The sequence below is a fragment of the Symphalangus syndactylus genome, chromosome 14 (assembly GCF_028878055.3).
Source record: "Symphalangus syndactylus isolate Jambi chromosome 14, NHGRI_mSymSyn1-v2.1_pri, whole genome shotgun sequence".
NCBI classification, from domain to species: domain Eukaryota; kingdom Metazoa; phylum Chordata; class Mammalia; order Primates; family Hylobatidae; genus Symphalangus; species Symphalangus syndactylus.
In genome coordinates this window covers 90772094-90798088 of record NC_072436.2, presented here as the reverse complement: position 1 = coordinate 90798088, position 25995 = coordinate 90772094, and the positions used below count along the sequence as shown (strand labels likewise).

The following is a 25995-nucleotide window of genomic DNA, read 5'->3' as shown; positions in this document are numbered from 1 at the left end:
GAAAGGTTTGTCTCCATGTATGTGAACTGAAGTCTGACAGCCAAGAGAAAATAAATTTGTTCCCAGAAAGAAATACAAACTAATACAGGGAGGTTAGTGACTATTGCAACTGCAGGATTGCAAAACTAAACTATTTTGACTAATAATAGTGGAATTAACTTTTACTCAGCACTCACTACTTACCAGGTTTTTACCAATTTCTAACTGTTTTGAAATTAATAACTCATTTAAACATCAAACAACCTTATGAGGTAAATACTGTCATTGTCTCCACTTTTTAGATTAGGAAAATGAGGTTAAAGAACTTGGGAAAAAATTTCACATCTCATCAGTGTTTGAACTAGGATTTGAACCCATGCAGTCTGGCTTTTGAATGTTCCCTCTTAACCTTCATGCTAACCTGCACGCTTAACTTGCATTAAGTTTGTAGCATATGTCTGGTTTGATCATTTGATGTGTGGTATATATTCCTACAGCAATTTTAGTCCTTAAGGAGGAGTATTCAAGTTAGACTTGGCACTCACTTCTGCATCTAGATAAAGAATAACCAGCAGACAGGAAGAACATTATTATGAGAATGCTTCTAATCACAAAGGACCCCTAAACAGCCCTTACAGATCTGAATAGAAGAAGTAATAACCACTGGTATCAGAATCTCAGCACAACAAAGGTCTTAGCATCATCTGACCTGGTGGGAACCAACAATAACATTTTATGAATTATTTCTTAGGAGAATTAAGAATTATTTCTTAGGCAGCATTGCATAATCCTACAGAGCACTGGAGTAGGCTTTAGAATGTATGATGTTGGCAAGTAAATGAATCTCCCTGTGTTTGCTCGTTTATCACAAGGAGATACTGTAAGCTGTCTTACAAAGATTTTGTGAGAGTTAATGCAATAATGTTTGTAAATAAGGTATGTAAAATAATTAGCATACTGCCCCATATAGAGTGCCCACTATAGACTGCACGCCTAACTTATTGTTTCGGATACTAGCTCTTACAAATAGGCAGGAATGTCAAAAGGTTCTATGAATGTCTGGAATTTTGGATGGGTTCTTGTTACCTCGTCACCCCAATGCTAGCGCAACATGAATTTCCTTTATTGAATCAATTTGACAGATTTAACATTCTATTTGAACTCCATTTCCATAAAGCACAGGCCTCATCTAATTATCCCAAGTCTGCCTTCTACTGTGATTGTGCCCATTCTGCCTCTTTTTTGCCAAAGCAAATCTTTTCATTTAAAAAAGCTTCCTTTTGTTTGTTTCGCCTCTAACCACAAAATGCACTCTCGTCCAAGTCCTCTGCCAACCTGAGCAATAAAAATAATAAATGAGAGAACTGAAGACTCTACTTGGACCTTTAAAATGCTCCAGCGAAGGTGACCCTGACAAATTATTATGGCATGTTATCAATTAGGTGACACTATCTAGAAAAATGAAAGTGAAATATTCCTTTATTCGGTCCGATTTTATATCTCATAAATCCTGCTAAAATACTTCATTGGAAATGCATATGGTAATATCTAGACAGGTTTATGTTAGATATATTCTTTTTGGATTCTCAGTGGACATTTTACATATTAGGGCCACCAATATAGATAATATGCCCAAGATGACAAATTACTTCAATAATACTTAACATGAGGAAAGTCTGTCTTAACTTTGCAGGGAGAGGTAAACTCAGCTGCTTTTTAACACAGTTAAATTCATAAAGCTAAAAACAAAACAGACTTTAAAATGTTTAAAAGTCTGTCTTTGAGAAATATTCTACCCATGAGGCTAAATTTGATGCAAAATATTCATTGTCATAATTTAAATTTTAATATAGGGCCTATTTAAAGGCTTCATATTTCAAACGGTTTTTACATTTATTTTGTCATTCTGTCTTAATTAAGAACCAACTCCAGTATTAGATTAAGTTACACCTTTGGATTGTTAGAAAAATTAGGTCGCTATTCTTCTGGAATAAATCTACTTTTCTAATAACCACACAAACACATCAAAATATTTTTTTAACAACAAATGCATCTGACTTATAGTTACACAAAGGCATTACGTTTAATTAAGTTATTTTTTTCTGAAATGTTACATAGAATTGAGTAAAAGGTATTTTTAGGTGGAAACCATTTCTAAACTCTTATTTCGAAAAAAAAAAAACAAAAACTTATAGAATGAGAGTTCCAAACACCTTTCACTCAGCTTTCCTCCCGTTAATAATTAAATAACCATTAGGCAGTTACCAAAACCAAGAAAGTAACATTAATAATAAACTGTTGACTAAAGTATAGACTTTATTTGGTTTTACCAGTTTTTAACTAATGTCCTTTTTCTATTGCAGGATCTAACCCAGCTCCCACATTGCATTAAATTGCCGTGTTTCCTTTGTCCCTTCAGATCTGTCTTTTTTTGTAATTCATATAGTTGACACTTTTGAAGAATACTGGCCATTTTGTAAAATGTCCCTCAATTTTGGTCTGTCATAGTTAGACGGAACTTATGGATTTTTGTTGAGAATATGAATACCAAAGAAGTGAAGAGCCTTTCTTAGCAGGAAGGTTCATAAAGTCAATATTTTTTATTACTGGTGACATTTAACTTGATCACTTAAGGTGATCTGCTGAGTTTTTCTGAAGAAAGTTACTACTTCTACTTGGAGGAAATATCTTTAGACTACATAAATTACTAATCTCTACTGACAACTTTTTCACACTTATTTTGGCATCTATTAGGGAATCCTGACTTAAATAATTTTTACATTGGTATTCTAATGATGATTTCCTATTTCCATCATCCTTCTACATTATTAATTGTAATTTTTATGTGTGGGTGAGCTGTCCCTGCTTCCCTATTTATCTATCTGTATGTCTACCTTCCTATCTGTTCAGTTACTTGTTTATATCACTATGGGTTCATAGATGTTTATTTTACTCTTTTGGTTATAATCCAATGACATATCTATTAGTTTTGTTCCTCAATTTGATCTAGTTCTGGCCATTGGAAGTTTTTTCAGATTAGTTCTTATGCTCCTTTGTCATGCTTCTCTCTCAGGGGTCAATAAAGTATGCCCTACAGGCCAAATGTATCTACTACTATCATCTAATATTGTAAATAAAGATTCATTGGATCACAGCCACACCCATTCATTTTCCTATTAGCTATTGTTGCTTTTGAGCTACAATGGCAGAACTGAGTAATTGTGACAGAGACCATGTGGTTCTCAAAGCCAAAGATATTTAATATTTGGCCTTCTATGATGAAAATTTGTTGATCTTTGCTCTAGATGAATTTTCTTTTTTTAATTATGAACTTTGAATAGTGCCAAAAATGTATTTAATTGTTATATCCGAGGTACTTTAGAATTCAGAATCTTGAATGTATATTTTTCCTATATTCTCCTAACTTCATTAGCTGTAATAATTTTGATGCTAGACATTTATTATTTTGTTGGAAGAAAACAAAATGGATTATCAGTATTCTATTGAGTTTAAAATACTAAATCATACAGAATAAGAAAATAATGGTGAGACAAAGGTGAAAAATTATCTAGTCAGAGGAGCGAAAGAGAAAAATTGTCCTCTTGCATGATACGTTTTAAAGTTTCCTAAATACATGCAAAGGGCTTTATTAACCTCTTCGCATAATAACGAAAGGAAATATGGTAGTCTCCTCTTATTCTACAGTTTCAGTTACCCACAGTCGAATGCAGTCTGAAAATATTAAATGGAAAATTTCAGAAATAAACAATTCATGCCATTTCAGTAAATGGAATGCAATTTAAATAATCAGGTTTTAAATTGCATGACATTCTGAGTAGCATGATAAAATCTCTGGCCATCTCACTCTGTCCCTCACGACCCATGAATCATCCCTTTTTCTAGTGTATCCACATTATATAGTCTGTTAGTCACTTATAAGTAGCCATCTGGGTTATCAGATCAACAGATCACAAGAAAAAGGTGAATATAGTACAATAAGGAATTTTGGGACATGGAGAGAGAGAGGAAGAGGCCACATTCACAGAACTTTTATTATGGCATATTGTTATGACTGTTCTATTTTATTACTAGTTATTGTCGCTAACCTCTTACTGTGTCTAATTTACACATTAAATTTATCATAGGGGTATATGTATAGGGTAACACATAGTATATATATGTTTTGGTACTATCTGTGATTTCTGGCATCCAGTGAGAGTCTTGGAATGTATTCCTTAATGGATACAGGGGGATTATTGTACTTTCCAGAGATGTTATATTGACAGCAATTTTTATCTTTATGATATTGGACACAGTTACTTCACCATCACACTTCACAATCATGAGACGATTCACTGAGAGACCTTTCCAAATGAAACTCTTAAACCATGCATTTTGGTTTTAAGGATATTCTTTATGTAATGCCCCCATATTATAATTATATCAAGCATAGTATCAGTGCTTAAAATAAATTTATTAGAAGGATAATGGCATTCTTATGATGCTATTTTGGAGAACAATTGCTTTAAACTGGAAGTACAAAAGTTGGTCCCATTCTGTGAAAAAAAAAATTATCTGAGCTAGTAAAGGCTACACCCAGAGGGCTATGTCAGTGGTTAGAAGGTTATTAGCAGGTTAGTAAAGGGCAGCCACATTTCATTGGAAGCATGTTTAATTAGGGGAGGAGGAGGTTTCTCCTCATATGTTCATTACACAGACTTTATTTTTTCCTCTAATATGTCAATATCCTCAAAGATCACCTAGAGCACAGGTTCTGAATTCTAGGTAAATGGGCCTAAGGATGCAACCCTTAAACATAACATACATAATTTTGTATACAAATGCAGATAGACGTGTATTTTTCTAAAGACAGAATGTTCTACTTCATTGGATTCTTATGGAGGCAGAGATTCAAAGGAAGTTAAGAAAAACTGATCTAGATTAATGTCTAAAACTAAATAAGTTACCTAAGCTTTATACTCTAAATAAGGCCTTGACACCAGTGTATGATATTTTATCTTTTTGATACTCTGCCTCCTCTTGACGGCACTTTCATTTGTTTATTCGAAGTTAAGTGACATTAAAACCAACTTACTCCTGGCCAGGCGCAGTGGCTCATGCCTGTAATCCCAGCACTTTGGGGGGCTGAGGCGGCTGGATCACAAGGTCAAGAGATCGAGACCATCCTGGCCAAAATGGTGAAACCCCATCCCTACTAAAATACAAAAATTAGCTGGGCATGGTGTTGTGAGGCTGAGGCAGGAGATTTGTTTGAACCCAGGAAGTGGAGGTTACAGTGAGCCGAATTCGGGCCACTGCACTGCAGCCCAGTGATGGAGCAAGACTCTGCCTCAAAAAACTAAACAAAACAACTTATTGTTGAGCTTACAAGATATGAAAAGTGGGTAGACAGTGGACAAATATAAATAGCATGAAAATCGTGAGACTTATTCATAGTTAACATTCAAATAATGACATTAAAGCTGAGAAGGAACAAATCATATAGTACAGATTTAAAAATTGTTCATTATACACCAAAATACTAGCTATTACGTGTTATCCTTATAAAAATATATACATAAATATGTCTGTGCTATTTAATAAAAGCTCCTGAAGATATAAGAAGTCAGAGTGTTTGAGAAAGTATTAAGAGAAAGGCTTGTCATTGAGTTGGGAATGTGACTTGTTCTTCCATTAAAGTCAGCTATTTATAAACTACATGATAAAACAAAGATACTTTCAGGTAATAGTCAAATTATAAAAGCCACTGTTATAAAATATAAATATTAAAATCAACCAAATACTTGTAAATACCATCTGAAGTTTCCTAAAAACCTAATACTCTTTATTATGTCATTTTTTTCTGGCCTTCAGTGTTTAGCTATTCTTACAACTTGTTTCCACCTCATTTCCTAAAAGCTAAATTTTTGCATTGTAGTGACAATTAATTTTTTATATCTGACATGATTAATTCATTTTTTGTAACCAGTAGTTATATTCATTAACCTGATTACCCATATCTTTGGTGAAAAGTCCTTCAAGACAATCTCAGCCAGTATCTTTAGCCACACTTATTTAAAATCATGATAATACTATTCTCTGTTTAACGTGACTACTTTTCAGGAGTGAGACCAGTATATCCCTTTATTATGATAAGAACTTAAATTACTAAACAAATTGTATGTTGGAAACAATAATGGCAGACAAAAAGGGGGAAATTTTATGAAAATCACTTAGAAGGGCTGCTATTTGTATATTACAACATAAGATATACTTGGAAAAAGTTCTTAAACACAGTAATGATTAATAAACATTTCTCAATTTGATCTGATGGGTTGGTTTCTAAGTAATTTGTTCTCAGAATCCGAGAACTTTTAAAAGTAAAACAAGTTCATTAAAAACTGGCAAAACAATAAATTTTTATTGATTAAATGTTTCAAAATATATTTAATTCATTTTTAAACAAGCTTAAGTTTAGCTTCAAATACGTAGGAAACCCATGAGTTGCTATCCTACTTTATTGAGCTCTTGGTTTCTGATAGTGTTAATAAAGGCACCTACCCTCCCCACACAGTTGCAAAAAGGATTAACTTCAGTGAGAGGCAAAAAAGTACTAGGAGAAATTGGGAAAGAAGAGCTTTGACTTATATGTCTCTACATCATTCACAATAGTATCCAAATAGCAGATACCCAACACATATCTGAAGAAACTAATTTCTCAGATTATTTCAATTTTGTCAGCAATAAACATTTCATAATGCATTTGTTTTGGGGGCAAAAAATCAGCATATTCTGAAAGCAGAGAAAAAGGGCCTGTTTGGGTTTCACTGAGCTTTCAGAATTGTCTGGACAATTATTAAATTGGCCCTGTGATACTCTGTATGTTAGCCTCTACTACAAGAGAACTTTATGAAAGTCATTGATAGGTCTCATCGACAAGTTTCCTGGGATAGAACAAAGAACATTGCCATAAGTACATAGCAATAATGGAACAAAAATGGCAACTTACAGACAAACTACAAGATTTCAATTTAAGGAATGAAGCAGTTAAGCCTAGTTGATATAATATCCTTTACTTTTGTTTTACCACGACTCTTAGAAAACATCTGCATTATCTGTTTGCCAGCCTGTGTAGTTTAAATGATGCCAAAACCCATCAAACCATCAGAGAATCTTGCTCTCTCTTTTAACAGAAAATAAAAAAATGCTAACATGGTTGTGTGTCCGGAATTGGTGGGCTCTTGGTCTCGCTGAATTCAAGAATGAAGCCTCGGACTCTCGTGTTGAGTGTTACAGTTCTTAAAGGCACTGTGGACACAAAGAGTGAGCAGCAGCAAGATTTATTGCAAAGAGCGAAACAACAATGCTTCCACAGCACGGAAAGGGACCCGAGCAGGTTGCCACAGCTGGATGGGGCAGCCTGCTTTTATTCTCTTATCTGGCCCCACCCACATCCTGCTGATTGGTCCATTTTACAGAGAGCCGATTGGTCTCTTTTACAGAGAAGCTGATTGGTCCGTTTTGACAGGGTGCTGATTGGTGCGTTTACAATCCCTGAGCTGGACACAAAAGTTCTCCACCTCCCCACTAGATTAGCTAGATACAGAGTGCTGATTGGTGTATTTACAAACCCTGAGCTAGATACAGAGTGCTGATTGGTGCATTCACAATCCCTTAGCTAGACATAAAGGTTCTCCAAGTCCCCACCAGATCAGCTAGACACAGAGCACAGATTGCTGCATTTACAAACCTTGAGCTAGACACAGAGTGCTGATTGGTGCATTTACAAACCTTGAGCTAGATACAGAGTGCCAATTGGTGTATTCACAATCCCTTAGCTAGACATGAAGATTCTCCAAGTCCCCACCAGATTAGCTAGATACAGAGTGCCCATTGATGCATCCACAAACCCCGAGCTAGACACAGGGTGCTGATTGGTGTGTTTACAATCCCTTAGCTAGACATAAAGGTTCTCCAAGTCCCCACTAGACTCAGGAGCCCAGCTGGCTTCACCCAGTGTATCCCACACCAGGCGGGAGGTGGAGCTGCCTGCCAGTCCTGTGCCATGTGTGCTGGCACTCCTCAGCCGTTGGGTGGTCGATGGGACTGGGCCCCGTGGAGCAAGGGGCCGCGCAGGAGCCCATGGCGGGGGGGCCGGGAGGAGGGGAGGCTCAGGCATGGCGGGCTGCGGGTCCCAAGCCCTGCCCTGCCTGTGGGGAGGCAGCTAAGGCCCGGTGAGAAATCGAGCGCAGCGCCGGTGGGCCGGCACTGCTGGGGGACCTGGCACACTCTCTGAAGCCGCTGGCCCTGGTGCTAAGCCTGTCACTGCCCTGGGCCAGCGGGGCTGGCTGGCCGCTCCAAGTGCGGGCCTGCCAAGCCCATGCCCACCCAGAACTCTAGCTGGCCTGCAAGCGCCGCTGGCAGCCCCAGTTCCTGCCGGTGCCTCTCCCTCCACACCTCCCCGCAGGCTGAGGGAGCCGGCTCCGGCCTTGGCCATCCCAGGAAGGGGCTCCCACAGTGCAGCGGCAGGCTGAAGGGCTCCTCAAGCATGGCCGAATCGGTGCCGAGGCCGAGGAGGCACGGAGAGCGAGCAAGGGCTGCCAGCACACTGTCACCTCTCAGTTGCCTTACAGTAACTGTAAAAATTCTGATATTTAAAAAATCCAAGTCATTGATAAAGTAAGAACAAGTGAGAAGTCTGATAATATATCATTTCTTTCCATTTCCTTGGACACAATTTCTCAGAAGCTAAGCTTAGAATTTTAGGAAGATATATTCAATATACTACTTAATAAAAAAGTTCATTATGTTTCATCATTTGGAATAACCTCAAATTCCCAGCAAAACTGAACACTGTGAAAAAAGATAATTAAACAGGAAAAGTCAGAGTTTTAGACACTTGTTTAATCTAACACAGCTACTGTATTTGTGGCTTCAGCTTTCTCAGAGTAAGATTTATTACAGAAAATTAGTGTTAGTAAACATTTAATGATTTCCAATGGAAACCAAACATTTATATATTGAAATAAATATTCATCTATGCATGTAAGTATATTTTGGCTAAAAATCATCAGAAAAAAAATGCCCTGACCTAGAAGTTTAATGAGGGATGCAGATTTATTCAACAACTATTTAGTAAGCACCTTCTGTGTGTCACACCCTGATTATTATGTCTTTTGTTAGACTCTACTCAAAATTGGTTCTTAATTTAAATAATAATTCAAATATTCCAAATGGTTTGTCAGTTTCCACAAGACTTATATTTTCACTATTTTACTTTTAGAGGAAGGAAAAAAATTAGTCAAACACTTCCCATATCTATACATTTAATGAGAACATGGGCAAGTCTTCTTTTAACAAACTTTTTCTCCCAAATGATTCTTAAGTATTCTAATGTTCTATTGGACCATAATGATTTACTTAATTTGCTACTAAAGTTTCTCCAGTAAAGTTAGAAAATAATTAGTGCTTACTAACGAGTATTATTGATTCAAAACTTTAGTGAAAACAAAATATGGTTATTATAAGATAAATTATAATTTATCTTATAAATTATAAATAACTATGGTTATTATAAGAAAATCTTTTTTTATGTGTTACTATGTTTAAATACCCATAAGATAGTCTTGTGTGTGTATATGTTTGTGTGGGTCAGCAGAAATAGCAGACTGTGACATCAACTGATACAATTAGGACCAATCGTGTAAGTAATAACATTGAGTTAGGAAGAATAGGCTATGCTATGTTTAAAAATGCATCTAATGATCTTTGCATATTTTACTTTATGTTTCCCAGACTTTATAAAGGAAGGTGCATAGCTTGTAGACAGCAGTCCCCAAGTGTAGTTTTTACTCTGCCACTAATGAGCATTGTGATCTTGAGCAAATCAGTTGGTCTCTTCAAGGTTCCATTTTGTTGTTTGATAAATGAAGGAGCTGGAATAGAAGAACTTTGAAGTTCCTTCCCTCCTTCAAATGCGATGATCTTGTAAGGTAGATTTCTTTAATTACATGATACTTTGAAAAATTAAATTAAACAAATATTAAAAAATCATTAAATTAACCAACACTTCAGTACCAACCCTGCAATCTCTATAAATAATAGAGTGACTTAAATAAATAATAAATTATTGATGACTTGAATTAAAAATAAACTAATCTTAGATTAAGCTACACTAAAGGTTTGGAATTTAGGGTAATAATATGACTTCCTGAGCCCTGAAATATTTTACCAGCTTTCATGGATGAAAACAGAGTTAAGGTTTAGATCTAATACTCATAAGCTCTTCCAGACAAATTGCATGATCATGAGAAAAGATTTACACCATCTCTATGGAGTCTTAGAGCGTTTCTGTTTTTCTCTCAGATCCTCTTATCCCTAAAGGATCTCTTTATCTTACCACTCCAGACCACCAATTTCTATTTTCCTTAAACTTAACAGCAACCAAACTCGGCATTTTGAAAGTTAACACATTTTATCTGACATGTTTAGGTTTTCTGGATCCTCCTTATCTCCCAATCAGACTAATCTGTCGGCAAACAGGAATAATAATGTCTTTGACTTCTTTGTTCCTTCCTACAACTGGTTTCCATTTCATTGGTACCTAGTGCCGTCTGGTGACACACAGCAGCACTAGAACATTGAATAATTGCTGGTTAAAAGGGAGAAAGGGGGGAGAGGAAGAGAAGAATGAGAGAGAGAGAGAGAGAGAGCGAGCCTAAAATGTTGGCATGTCTCTCTATTAAGTTGTTCATTAGGTTTTACAGTGTATTTTGCATTCATCCTGTTTATTTTCTCACATTCTACTTTAGTACTTTATCTTTTGATACCTGGATTGGTTAGTAGTTTCCTAAATAGTTTGTCTGTCTCTACCATTTCCTGCTAATCCTTCCTAAATGAATCCATGCTTGAAAAGACCTAAATCTAATTTACTATTGAGTTCACAATCTTGCTACACCACTCACTTCAAAATGGTCTCTTCTTCCTTGGAACGAGTTTTCCTTTTATATCTTATTCAGAAATTAGCCAAATATGATATGATAACTCTAGCACTTTCTCACATTTTATATTTCTAATCTTGAACATTTTTTGCCTATCTCTGTAACCAGACTGTAAATTTAGTATGTTCCTTTTATGTAGTATATATCCTTTAAATATTTGTTGATTTAATATGTTGAGTATAAAATGAACATTTGACCTTGTGTAGAGTGTAAAAGAAATCTTTTGACACATTGTGATAGGAAAACAAATTCAAAAGTTTATTATCAAAGATAACTGTGATTTATCTGAAGCAATCTTTAGTCTGGGTAAGCAAGATGATGTTAGGCTTTGTGAATTAATGTTATGAGAAAAGAAAGTCTATTTTTGTGGAGACAGAAAATTTTGCTGCATAACTGTAATTAGGGACAAATCAGAGATTAATGATGCATTATATTCTAGAGTTTTAACTGATAAACACCAAGAAATGGCTTTCTCAACTTTAAATGGTTTGTAAAATATTATCTCTGTACTTTGCTGTATACACAGAAAATAATGGATACTAGGTCTGCTATTCAGAAAATTCAATATTTATTCTAAAATGTAAATTGTTGAGTTACAGGAAGATTTCATATACTCAAAAAGATCATAAAATCTACCTCTACTAATTAGTTTCTCTATGAAAGCCTTCCAGGCAATTACAGGGCAGTACCATTGGTCAATGCTTTGGTTGCTTTTCATTAAAGGTATAGTGTTGCTACCAGATGAATTGCTTCATATAAAAGCACTTACCACAAAGATCTATAATGGAGGTTAAGTGCTATACTAATTGCTAATTTCAATCCTTATTACCTATATTTTGCAGTACAGGCACTTTAAAGGAACCACATATAGTCTGCTGGTTCCCGCTTCTCTGATTATAAGATTTGGTGGTAAAAGCTTTAATTTAGCTGTTCTTCTAATAAAAATAACCCCAAAAATTAATAAAAAGAGCCATACCACAAACTGACATAAAATACATATACTAGACTTTGCTACTGAACTCGTATTTACAATCACTGTGTCATAAAAACTTTAATCGAGGTGACACACTCTTCAAAATTTGTATTCAGCCATTATGGCACCATTGCAGATGAAGCTCCAAGAGAAAAAGGTATTTGAAATTTTCATGGCTTATTTCCTACCTCAGCATCACACTGAGATGAACACAGTGCAGATGATTAATAAAACATCTGATGACAATGATGACTCCCCTGAGTTCTTTATATATTGATCATTAACTTTTTATATGTATATATTGAAATTCTTCATATGTGCTTTATTTTCTTGAGGACTGAATCTGTGTTTTTCCTTGCGTATATCCTTCAGAATAATTGCAAGTTTGCCCACTCTTGGTTTATTTATATTTTCTAAAATACATCTTGGTAAAAGGGCATTTAAAATCTCTGATTAAATGTTGAAAGTTTTATCTGAAATAACTATATGTAAAGATTTGCTTCTTATTACGATACTGCTCATTTCTATTTTTAAACATCTTTTACATTGTGTTTCTTATTCTGAACAATTATTTAATTGGCAAATAAGGTACTACATATGTTAAACAAATATTAATGTAGACAAAGATGTACAAATATTTTTTTCAAATAATTAATAAGTACTGCCTCAATCTCAGCTACCAGATTCAAATTGGACATTAGTCTGCTACAAGAACACAGGAACCATATCTTTTTTGAACTATATTCAGTACACGGTATCTGGTATGTGCACAATCAAATAAAATATAGTAAAATTGGGGCATATAGAAATTTTTGAAAACATAAAATATTTACTAAAATGCAATGATGTTTGGCTAATATATCCTATATTTATTTTCTATCATCTATGCTTGGGTAAAGCATCCTGTATTTCTCTTTTACAGATACATTATGGATATTAATAAAGTCCAAGTATAGATATTTTAACTTAGCTTAAACCAGAATCTCCCAAACCAATTTGAGCATGGGAGCTTAACCCAGAATTTCCCAAACTATTAGGACTTTCCCTTTCTCACCATAAGTAGTAATAAGCTCTAGGTAAAGATACCAGTTTGGAAATTGCTGATAAAGTGTTAAAAGTTACTAAATGAAGAAATTTTAAAGAATTAACTATGAACACAAAACCATGCTTCAAGAGGCGAATGCCACACTGCAATAGTAACAGGATTTATCATTTTGCACATTCAGGTCCACTGTTCACAGCTGACAACATCCCATGAGCAAAGCCTAGACCTTACCCTACTATATATTTTCATGGCATCCAGTGTGATGACTTTCTCTCAGCAAATAGGCAGTAATTAATCCATATTTTAGGAAAATTACCAATACACCTTTCTGTAATTTAATTAAGGTTTTAGCTATTACTTTTAAAAGCACATTTTTTTTAGGCTGGGCATGGTGGCTCATGCCTGTAATCCCAGCACTTTGGGAGGCTGAGGCAGGAGGATCACTTAAGGTCAGGTGTTCAAGACCAGCCTGAGCAACATAGCGAGACCCCCCATCTCTACAAAAAAAATTTAAAAATTAGCCAGGCTTGGAGGTCTGCACCTGTAGTCCTAGCTACTAGAGAGGCCGAGGAAGCAGGATCCTGTGAGCCCAGGAGTTTGAGGTTACAGTGAGCTATGACTTTGCCACTACATTCCAGTCTGGGCAAAAGAGTGAGACCTTGTTTCAAAAAAAAAAAAGTTAAATTGATAAAATAAAGAATAAAAATTGAAATTGCACATTTATACTAGGATTTCAGATAATGCAATAATCTGAGATTAGCAGCGGCTATGTAACATTGCATGCATATTAAGTTACTTGGCTTTCAAACCTTCCATTACTTCACCTTATTGTATATGGTTCACGTAATTGTAGTGTAAAATTCTGGTCATTCCCAAGACATCAATTCAGCAAATATTTATTGAGTGCCTACTATTTGCCAGTATTATAACAGGCACTGGACATATTAATTTCCTTGCTTCCTAACTTTGTCATATAGCAGTTTTTTATTACATTTAATTAAGCAAATATTGGCACGGTACTAGGCTTATGGAATAGGTTTGAACTAGGGTTTGAAGATTTAGAATTCTATAAACCAGAAAAGGTCCAGAAGGGTATTACAGACATTTCATTTCACAATTGTGAGTCAGTACGTGGGATATTTGATATCAATTGAATACATTGGCTATGTCATTAAATTGCTTCTTTCAAGAACCAAATAAGTCTGATAGAGGAATTTAAATATATATTTTGATTATTATTTTTATTGAGTAAAACAGAAATGTATTTTTATACTTTTTCTTTATTCTGTGTTATAAATTGTGTGCTTTGCAAAAAACATAGTTCTATCTAAAAGAGGAAGAGAGAAATGAGACTGATGCTTTTAGTAACCTATTTCATACTAAAATATAGAGACGATAATGATTGGAGTAAAATACCTTTATACTTTTAATTTATATTTTACTTAAAAAGCATATTTGTTTTAAAATTGAGGATATATACAACCACAAATAACACTGTTTAAAATTTCTGATCTACCACCTTTGTTTCAATAACATAATATTGATAAAACTCATTCACAATAAACAAGATAATTTTTATTTTATCAATAACGGCTTGACATTTATTTTATAGACTTAAAATGAGTAGTGTTAGTGTCAAAGAATCCTCATGAAACTCCATGGTTATATGAAAGTGAAAACAAACTTATTTTATGTACATGTTCTTATAACTGCTGATTTATGCTACTATTGTTTTCTCACTAGTTCTCTACTTATCTCGTGGGATCCCTACACTTTAATGTGTTTCATCCTTGCACTACCATCTGAGGAAGGGTTAGGTCTTATTTTCTTTCAGGAAAAAAAAAGGGTTATAATATTCTTTCCCTTAGTTTTAAATTTTAACTTTGTTACTTTTGACAAAGCCTTTCCTTTGTTTAAATGCAAGGATCCAGTAAAAAGAGCTTTGATATGTTGCGCTTTTTATGTGTGCATTTTTCTGATTTCATTGATGTCCTGAATTTTGAAAGCGATAACGTACACCTTCATGTTCTCCTATAAAATGGCATTTGTACACTGTAGCAAGAACAGTTTAGGACAGCATTACATTCACATGACTCTAAAGTCCAATAAATAGTTGATGGTTTCTCAGAAAACCACAATTTGGTGAAACGGACACAAAACAGTGCTTTTTCTTCCAGTTTGTTTTTCATAAAATCTTCCCCCGATACATATTCACTTGCTTACCTGCAGGGTAGCGCTCGATCACTGGCCAGCTGTCCACCTGTAACGTGGCATTGCCACCACTCCTCGTGAAACGAACTACATGGTATTTCCCATCATTAATGATTGCATTGGACTCTTCAATGGCGATGTCATCTGTCCCAACATTAAACTTAACTCCAATTTTTCCCTGGTGCTGTAAGAGAGGAGGGGAAACAACAGTTGTATTAAGTCGACTAGTCACCATTTAATAAAGATTACATACAAGGTATTGTTTTAAAATGTGCTTTGGAAAACAGCTGCTTTCCTCCAATTTTACTTCTGAAAACCTACATGTAGTAGAAGCAAGATTCTTGACATTTGGGTAAATTTAAGACATCTCTTTCATGGATAATTGATATTCCAAAAGGCACACTTTCAAGGGAATTGAACTGCCTTCTTCCCAGAGGTTGTCACAGAGAAGGTGCACAGCTGCCTGCACAAAGGACATCCTTTCATGTCCTTTAGCACAGCCCCTTTAATTCACTCTCCCCATTTCACAAGAAAAACGGGGCTCCAAATTCTTACTTTTAATAACTGGTGAAATCAGAGCAATGATGTCTGTTTAGAGCCCATTGACAAATACTCACAATATAGGAAATCATTCTAAAGGGTATGGGGCATTTAATGAGTGCAGTCCCTTAGTATTCACAAAACCATCAAATACTAAGAACTTGAAAGTTATTCAATGTTTTTATTTTATTGATGATGAAACGTCAACATTCTATTGATGATAACACAGGAAGGTACAAGACTTGTTCAAGGACACATAACTTAATAGAGACATTTAAAACTAAAATTCAGTTCCCTTATTCTTAGATTATATCTAAGCTAAGTTGAAGCAAAGATACTGTTATCCAAAATGAACACCCTCTTCACTTCTTCATATGCAAAGCCTCATTACGAATCATTCTAACTATAAAGTTGTTGCTGTGAACTTTAGAATTTCATAATATAAGGTGGCAAAGAGAAACATGTGCTATGTCCTCTGCCTCTGAGAAGCATTCTCTAACAGGACTGTCAACTCTACCATGAATTCAGTTGATTTTTAAAGCATGTGGGTTTGCCCTTAATGAGTCGCACAGAATACTTGTACTGTAGGCCCTTGTCAGAACACATAACCTCAAACTGTCTGTGGTTCACCCTTCATCAAACCTCAGTTGAGAGAAATGACACAGAGGAAGAAGGGTTTAAAGTATACACAGTCCATCCTTTCCTGTAGAAGTTTTAAATCAGAATGTTAGAAACCTGAAGATTTGGGCCACATTCTCTTGACTCTTTGTGGGGTTCTCATCATTATTTGAAATAGGCAGCAGGAGTATGCCATCAGCTTACACTGAGAATCCTTATGGAAAATCTTTTTCAAAATTGTATTAATCAAAGGAAAATATTTGAGGATGTTATTTTGCAGTATTGCTCATTATCTCCTTCATGTAGAGATCCTAAATGTTTCTGTTGGTTTTTTTTCCCCCTGGGTTCTTATCGTACATAAAGATCTCTTTCTTATAAGTTAGCATGCTTACATTTTTTTTGTTTTGATTTGCTTTAGGCTTGACGGATGATTTAACTTTTTAAAAAATCACATTTTAACACTATATACACGTTTGTTAAATAAAGATAACTCATGTCTCTTAAATGAGATTCTTTAAAATTTTCCTGTAGAGTTATATCACATCTGTTAAAAATGTAGGTACTAAATTAATTACTGAAAATGAGCAAAAAGTAATTCTGTTAAAATAAGAAAATAATGCATGTTTACAAAAAGGTCTGAGCTAAAAAAAAATCTTTAAAAAAAATCTCCATAGGTTTTTGCATAACGTTTGAATTTTCATTGGACTTTTGCCGTTTGTTTATTAGCTGAATCAGTCTACACAATGCTAAAACGCCTTACAATGACATGTATTTAAAAGTAAGGGTCATGAGAAATACGGTGGAACATAATAAGTCCAGGGGAAAATATATACTAAAGTCTCTGCAGCTATTAAAATTACCCAGCCAGAAGTGATGGCACACATGTATAATCCCAGCAGTTTGGCAGGCCAAGGTGAAGCGGATTGTTCAAGCCCAGGAGTTGGAGACCAGCCTGGGAAACATAGCAAGATCTCGTCTCTACCATTAAAAAAAAAAAAAAAAAAAAAAAAAAAAAGCTGGGCATGGTGGCACACACCTGTATTCCCAACTACTCAGGAGGCTGAGGAAGGAAGATCACTTGAGCCCAGGAGGTTGAGGCTGCAGTGAGCCATGATTGTGCACTGAACTCCTGCCTGGTTGACAGAGTAAGACCCTGTCTCGAAATAAGTAAATATTTTAAAAATTACCCTATCTAAATGGACCCTGAGTTTCCTAACAACCAAACACATACGTAGGGCTCTACGCATTTTATAACTACTAACTCTGGTATTCTTCATAACAGTTCCATGAGGGAGATGCTATTTTATCTTCATTTTTAAGATGAGAAAATTAAGGCACAGGGTGATTAAGCAATTTGGCTAAGGTCGCACAGCTGGAAAGAGAAAAGCTACGGTTCAGATCCACACAGTCAGGCTCCGGAGTCTGGTCCTTAATCATTACACTAGGCTGAGTTTAGGACTGTTGTGCCATCCTATAGCTGTAGCTAACAGATTTGGTAAATCTAGCTGTTTTTACTACCTGTTTTATCTCTCCTGCTAGAGTAGCACCACTAAGGGGCCTTGTATTGTTCTTTGAAGTTAGTAGACATGTATCAATACATGTATGCTTAAAATAATTTTAGAATAAATTGCAAGCAACTGATATGTGGATATAATAGAATATTAAAATGATTCTTTTTGTTTCAGTTTCAGCTGAGATGTTAACATGATAAGATAATAAGTCAAAAACAGATTACTGTTTCCATCTTACAAAATAAAGTATAAAGTTAATTAAGCCAGTCTTGCAAAGGAGAACACTGAGAACTGCTTTGAGGGTCCTGAATTAATTACCTACTTCCAGTCCATCAAAATGCAGAAAAAGGCAAGGGGAGATTAACAATTAGAAGAGAATTTTTGGAGACAGTTGAGATGTGATGTGATTTCCACATACTGCAGGGTGGAAGTTTACTTTTCCCTATCTCAAGTGCAGGAGAAAGGGACATTAGTGGAACATCTAAGAAAATTTGATATGTGTCTACTGGGAGTTGGTGGGTGGCAGTGGTCAAGGTAGTGAGCAAACTAGTGTTTGACTATACCTGAGAAATCTTCCAGGGAAGAGACTGTGGCTGGCTGATGCCCAGTGGCCAAGCAAAGAGATATTGATGTACCAGGAGCCACTTGTGCATTAGGGTTTGTTAGGACAAAGGACACTTGTGGACCCTAGGTTAGAGTCTGTGTAGAATTGTATTGTATCCTGTTTAGCAGGGTTACTAAAGGGATTGGGCTGACTGGTGAAGAAAACTCAGGAAAGAAAAGAAAAAAAAAAGAACTTGGAGTTACTGTGATAGATGACCAGAGGCTGAGGTGGGAATCCTAAATGACCATCTGAAGGAAGTGCATTTACTACCTCAATGGAATTGCAGGTAAATTCTAATAATGGGGTTAAGGTCTCTAAAGAACTAAATGCTTCCGAAAAGTGCCTTCTTAAGAACTTTAAGTACAGGCTAAGCTCAACTAGATGGCTAAAATAATATTAGCCAAGTAAGGTCATTTCTGCCCTTTCTGTCTTCTTTCTTCCCCTGCTTCATCCCTGGAGGAAAAGAGAGGGAGAGGAATAGTGAAAGCCATGGAAACAATCGTGTTCCTCCCAGTGCAAGTGGGGGCTCCACTGTGGCTGAAGCAGCGATAATGAAGAGGCTTTAACTGACTTCTATTATTACAGAGGAGTAAGCTGATTTTACTTTTTATGTCTAAAAATGAACGGATGACCTTTTTACTATCCAAGAGGGAGCAAAGCACTGTTGAGACTCCCTGTGGACTTCTCTGGTGGTTAGAAAGAAATATTTTTACAGAACAAGTTAAAATTCTTGTTACAGCTTAGGAAGCAGCTCTTTCAACACAACAAGTACAAGAAGATATCTGTTACTCTAGAGTTGCCCATTGTTTTAGGGTCTCATCTATTATAGACCTGGTTCTTATCTAGGATAGACTGGAAAAAATTCTTGAAGTTTCCCAGTTGTTATGATAGGTAGGCCATAAGAGCCTATTTTCATCAGAGTATTAATTATTAAGAAGGTTTAGATTCAGTGAACAGAAGCACTGCAATGTTAAAGGTGAAAAATGCACTAAACTCTGAAATAAGTCCCTTTAACTTAACCTTAAAACTTTCTGCAATATGAAATGCAAAATGCTCATTTTCTAGGTGCAGAAATCTCCAGATTTCATAGGATTTGTTTTTTTGCAACACAATAAAATAAACAAATTATAAACAATGAGCATCCGTGCTGCTTGGAGAACATTTGACTTTCATTTTTTTTAATTTTTATATGTATATTTTTTATTATACTTTAATTTCTAGGGTACATGTGCACAACGTGCAGGCTTGTTACATACGTATACATGTGCCATGTTGGTGTGCTGCACCCATTAACTCGTCATTTACATTAGGTATATCTCCTAATGCTATCCCTCCTCCCTCCCCCCACCCCACAACAGGCCCTGGTGTGTGATGTTCCCCTTCCTGTATCCAAGTGTTCTCATATCATTTGACTTTTAAATGATGCCCATCTCTTCTTGGATATGTTCAGTTGTTGCCTCAACTTCAAATGTCTTTGACATCTCATGGATTTAAACTCTAGAGTTAGCTAGAATGGAACTGAAGGCTATCAAAGTAAGGGTTCAAACAACAGGCCAGACCCTAATTCAGACATTATCTACTTCACCCCAAGTTGCATCAGGTTTTGAAAAACAATTTAATTATAAGTGATCGCCAAAGAGTTTTCCCTGAAAACAATAAATTTAAAATACACATAAAGCACAAAATACTAATATCAAGCATATTTATAAGATCGGTATTTACTATTTCATTCAGAAACTATAGATGTTCTTACAACACAACCATTGTTGTGCATTAAACATGGTGCTGCTTGCTAGAAACTTCAAGGACCTTCCCAGTGTCATATTTCATGATGTTTCCCTTTAACTTGGTTTAATAATATAATCTTTATTCAGAAATGAGCTTTTGTAAAAAAATCAATAATTACCTTTGTCACTGTTTATTTAATGAATCCATAGAAAGTCTTCATTAAATTATAAATGCCTCGTAACTGATATTCTTATAATAGATTTTTGAAATTATGATTTGAGCCAGTTATCTATTTCAAGGAATATACAGTACAGGGAGATCAGTACATGTCCAGTGAAATGACTTCTGGTTTTGCTAATGCAGTATTCATGAAAATTTGCCAAGACAATCATATTTAATCCCAGAGAATAAGAGTTTGAAATGAATTCTTTTAAATTGTAATTATCCATTGGCAAGAAAGTTTAGCAAGTTTTATTGTTTATATACTTTAAATGACTTGCTATCCTATAAACATGAAATGGTTGTGTTGTAAGAATGTCTATAGTTTCTGAATGAAATAGTAAATACCGATCTTATAAATATGCTTGATATTAGTATTTTGTGCTTTATGTGTATTTTAAATTTATTGTTTTCAGGGAAAACTCTTTGGCGATCACTTATAATTAAATTGTTTTTCAAAGCCTGATGCAACTTGGGGTGAAGTAGATAATGTCTGAATTAGGGTCTGGCCTGTGGTTTGAACCCTTACTTTGATAGCCTTCAGTTCCATTCTAGCTAACTCTAGAGTTTAAATCCATGAGATGTCAAAGACATTTGAAGTTGAGGCAACAACTGAACAAATCCAAGAAGAGATGGGCATCATTTAAAAGTCAATGAAATAACATATGCACTTGTAAGTTTTATGTTTTAACTAAGATTAAGATTTAATGGTGTAATCAATATCTTGGATATACTTCAAGCAAGATGTCTGCATGTTACAGATGCATATATAATATGTGCCTATGAAATAGATAAAGCAGAATACACATAAGGAAAGATTTCAATCTACATGTGGCATATAGACATGTTACACAAGATTTTAGTGCACTGTTTCCCCTCACCCCATTCTTGGATTGTTATATAGAAATGTTTGGCTCAACTATGCTCAGGAACAGAGACCAGTAACACATAAAAATGTCTCTCTCTGTGTCTGTTTACTATACTCCTAGAGAGGAGGACCAAACATTGTGAACAAGTGTGCAACTCAGGAGGGCATGTAGATTAGTAGGGAGCCCTGTTTACGTTCTGTAAACTTCTGTCATGCACCATAGTACAGTCCAGTACTCCAGGGCCCCACTTTGGACAGAACTCAACAATGTCTTTAAATGCTCTCTCCATGCTTGTACTCATTTCAGAATACAGAAAGACTCCCATAGTCCAAATCTACATTGTTGATTGAAACCAGAGTTGGGTGAGTGGAATGTTTTGCTTCTCCAGAGACTAATCCTCACCAGGGAGCAAAGGTTTTAAGGCATGAAGGGGAGTGTGGAGCCTAGAGTCACAGTTGTTGGAGTATGCAACACTGCAGACAGTATCAGAGAGCCATCTGCTATCTCACCTAAAAACAAACACACTCAGATAATTGCTAATTAAGCCCAAATACTTTTTTTTTTTTTTTTTTTGAGATGGAGTTTCACTCTTATTGCCCAGGCTGGAGTGCAATGGCGTGATCTCAGCTCTCTGCAACCTTTGCTTCCTGGGTTCAACTGATTCTCCTGCCTCAGCCTCCAAAGTAGCTGGGATTACAGGTGCATGCCACCACGCCCAGCTAATACTGTATTTTTGGTAGAGGCAGGGTTTCTCCATGTTGGTCAGGCTGGTCTCGAAATCCTGACCTCAGGTGATCCACCCACCTTGGCCTCTCAAAGTGCTGGGATTACAGGTGTGAGCCACTGCCCCCGGCCACCCAAATGCATTTCTAAGTGAATTACTTAGAGGCCCTCTTGGCTGGTAGAGACTCTGTTTACCAATCTAGAAGGCCTAGAATGGAAGAAGTGGTTTTAATCTAGTTGTTTTAACCTGGAACTGAGATATACATGCCATCCTCTAACCCCCCAAAAGCAATACTACCACATCAAAAACAAGAAGTTCCTGCTGCCCTGTCTCCTATTTTCTCCATTAAATAGCGTCTGTTTAAAATTCATTCAGGTAACTAATAAAAAGCATGTAATATGCACCCAGCATTTTGCTACTACTGGGTGGAGAATAAAAACAGGTAAAGTCTGTTTTCTGCTCCTGGGAAAACTTTCAATCAAATTGGGAAGGTAAATCGTGCATGCAAATACTCATACCCACAGAATAGTTGAGGGAGTGGCCGGGAGAAGCACAGGTGCATTGGGGGAAGCATCTGAAGGATCTCAGGAAGCCTCAAACTGCCATGGGAGCAAACCAGCATTTGGACAGCTCTAACACTACAAGCAGGTTCTAACGCAACACCCAGGGACATAGAAGTTATGTTCTCTCTACCTTCTATCTCTCGTTTCAGGCCCCACATACCAGACTACTCACTATGTGCCAGGCATTGAGCTCTATACAGTGTATCTCATCTAAAACTCCCAGCAGACCTGAAAGGTAAGTGCCATTGTCTCTGCCTTCTTGGAAACTTTAATCTTGCTGAAATCACTCAGCCAATAAGTATGGGTACTGAAATATGACCAAGTTGGTGGGGCATTCTAAAACTGAAAAATGTCAGTTGTGCCAGCGTTCCAGGAAAATGTCTTGAAACTAAGGCATCCTTAGAGGACTGAGTCAAGAGGAGGGTTACTACAGGGTGCATGGCTTTGTTTGTTTTTGGTTTTAGTTTTTTTTTTTTTGGCTAGTTACATTTTGTAGCACTACACAATGAGGAATCAGAAGTGGGCAAGATATGTGGGCAATACCACCTCAGAAACATCTCATTTAGGAGTAATACATTTTTTAAAAACAGCCTTTTCATTTCCCCATCAAATCTTCATTAAGGATAGTGTATCTTTTCTAATATGTCTCCATCCTACAGGATGCTGTAGCTCCTTCAATGAGACTATATCTTGGCAGTGATATTAACTTCCTGGAGGCTTAAATTCATCTCTTGATCCTAAGAATGTCTAATAAAATTTTGTAAGCCTGTGCCAGTCCTCCTCCACACACTGCCTTAGGTGTTAGTTTTTATATGCCCATTTCAACCCCTCAAACATATTAAAAACAACTTTAGGGTAGGAAAAAAGCTGGTGTATTCCTCATTGTATCCTTCATAGCACTTCCCAGAATACCTTTACTTTTGCATTAGGTTGAAGTATCAGTAATCTGTGAAGCCTTTTGTGAACCATGTATGTTTCTTCCCAAGAAAGTATAATCTCTGATGGAAGGGCTTGTCATTATTGGGAAGAGCCCCTGCCTTGTCAGGAATGTAGGATTTAGTGGTGGTAAAGTGAGAAAAAGGATGGACAGCTCTTGAGCTCCAGTGATAACATCAAAACATTTCAGTGCTTCTATTTTCCTCATTGTCTCTCCTTAGATGAAATTAAATAAAAAATCAAAACAATGTCAAGATGTATTTAGTCCACTAAGTGACTGGCTGCTGGATCTCTCAATGGGGTAATAATCTTGATATTGGTATTTTACAATATTCTCCATTTTATTTCACTAATTAAGCCAATACTGGATTATTCTTTACATAGCATTTGAGAAGACATTCTCAAACCATTATGAAGTTCTCCAGTGTGACCATGGGCACAGACATATCAGCAAGCCTTTCATGGTACTTCCCCCTTCCAAATAGCATACGTTTGCATGATATCACGATAGCTGTAGAATAAAATAAAGCTACCTTAGCCTCTTGTGAATCAGTCATCTCACTGAGATAATTAATTCTATATCTCCATCCACTGAGACAACAACTACCATGAAGTTGAAATAGTTGCCTTTAAATGTGTCCTTATGTGTAAAGAATGTCTTTTATTATTTTTCTCCCTGAATAATCAATGAGCAGAAATTAAATAGAACAAGAAATAGGCATTGACTTGGTGGCCTATGTAACCTTCTTAATTTTTCACAGGTAATACTTTCCATTTGCGTAGTTAGCCTAGTGGTCTGGCATCATAACAAATTCTTTAGGTTGCTGCATGAAAATCTCAGCATCACACTGAATTAAATTAAGCCTTTTCCAAAGTGTAATGAGCTGATCAGATGTGGATTACTTGTTTTTGTTCTTTTTTTATATTTAAAAATTATTGTTGCTTTAAAGACCCTTGTTGGAAAGTTAAATTACTTTTTCTTGTACAGTCACATTGTACAGTAATTCAGGAAACTATGTGCAATAAACATCGTGTTTCAGGTGCTGATTAAAACCACAATCTTGGTTTATTCTGCATCTGCCTGAATCCTTGTCTTTGGGCCATTGCACTCTTTGATATTACCTCCACCAGGAACTGAACAGGAAAGGGGCCTTCTATCAATTCTATTAATTGTTGACATTTTTTGTGTAAAAAAGGTTTTCCTATAAAAGAGCTTTGGGATTATTTGTGGATTTCATTTACTTGTTATATCCCACGATTATCATTTTCCAGGAGACCTAACTATATAATTACAATCTGACTCTAATGTTCCAAATTTCCATATTACAAAGCCCAACATTTTTCTGACAAATAGACAGAACATCCTCGGATTATAATTTTAGTCCTCTGCACGGCAAATGTAACCTTAGTAACTCGGTTATAAGTAAAACAAAACGAACCTTTGTATTTTAGAAAATCCTTAAAAGACGTGAAAACATATCAAGAGATTAATGTAATTATTTTCAGTGCTTCCATTGATATAAGCTATAAGCTACATACAGTAAACTGGGAATGGAAAGATCAGTTTGGAAGGAACATTATTTTTTTAAATTCTATTTGTGAATCATGACTTGCAACCTAAAAACAACAGTGAGGAAATGTTTTCAAGTGTGTGTGATGGACTGACTTCCTAATGATGCTATGTTAGTTTTCACAAGCCTCAAGAAGAGCCCTACCTTGAAATGCATCCCAAGAGAAAAGCTGACAGTGCTAACTTTTTCCTTTTCATTTTCCCTTTCTTATTGACTTCTAGTCCAGGACTAGCTGTCTGACATCCTTAGGAAAAAAGTGTGTGCATATGGGCATAGAAATGCATTTACCAATGAATATTTTCTAAAGAATCAGCAAAGCTCTGTTATCCCTGAAGTGATAAGTAACAATTCCTACAGCCATCAAAAATAAATCTATGTTCATGTGTGTGATTTTGGCACAACAGAGGATAATATGGAATCTCTAAGGCTGAAATTCCTAATGATTATGACTTTTTTCATCTTCCCAAAACAGTAATACCACCACAAAAATGAAGTAACACAGAAAAATATTTATCAAGTGTCTTTTAGCTGCAGTGAATTTTGTAAAACACCATACCACTCATCCCATGACTCAAAATTGATAAAATGTATCTTGCTGGTTATATTTATATACATTTATTTTCCTGAATTGCATGGTTTTCTGGCATAAATGACACAAAAATTTTGGAACTACCATAACACATGAAGTTTAGTATTCACCAATATTTATGTACTTATTCAAAAACCACAGACTTTTTACTATACTCCTGGCACTCTGTTAAGTTCTGGATAAATATGGTTAACAAACCAGATGGTGCTGCTGTCATTATGAAGCTTAAGTCTCACATTATTCGTTATACATTAAAACTTACTGTAGCATATACAGCATGCTACGTTTCAAGAAGGCAAAGAGTAAGGACAGCAT

At 35.8% G+C, this 25995-nt stretch overlaps 1 protein-coding gene across 25 annotated transcripts in view; it reads right to left on the bottom strand.

Moving 5' to 3' along the window:
* The window catches only part of NRXN1 (neurexin 1), a 1136968-nt gene that overhangs the window by 158492 nt on the left and 952481 nt on the right, over positions 1-25995 (bottom strand). For all 25 annotated transcript variants that reach the window (XM_055242605.2, XM_055242606.2, XM_055242608.2 and 22 more), the window contains one exon: positions 15221-15392. In XM_055242605.2, the coding sequence (XP_055098580.1) occupies positions 15221-15392 (172 nt within the window). The remainder of the gene's footprint in view (positions 1-15220; positions 15393-25995) is intronic.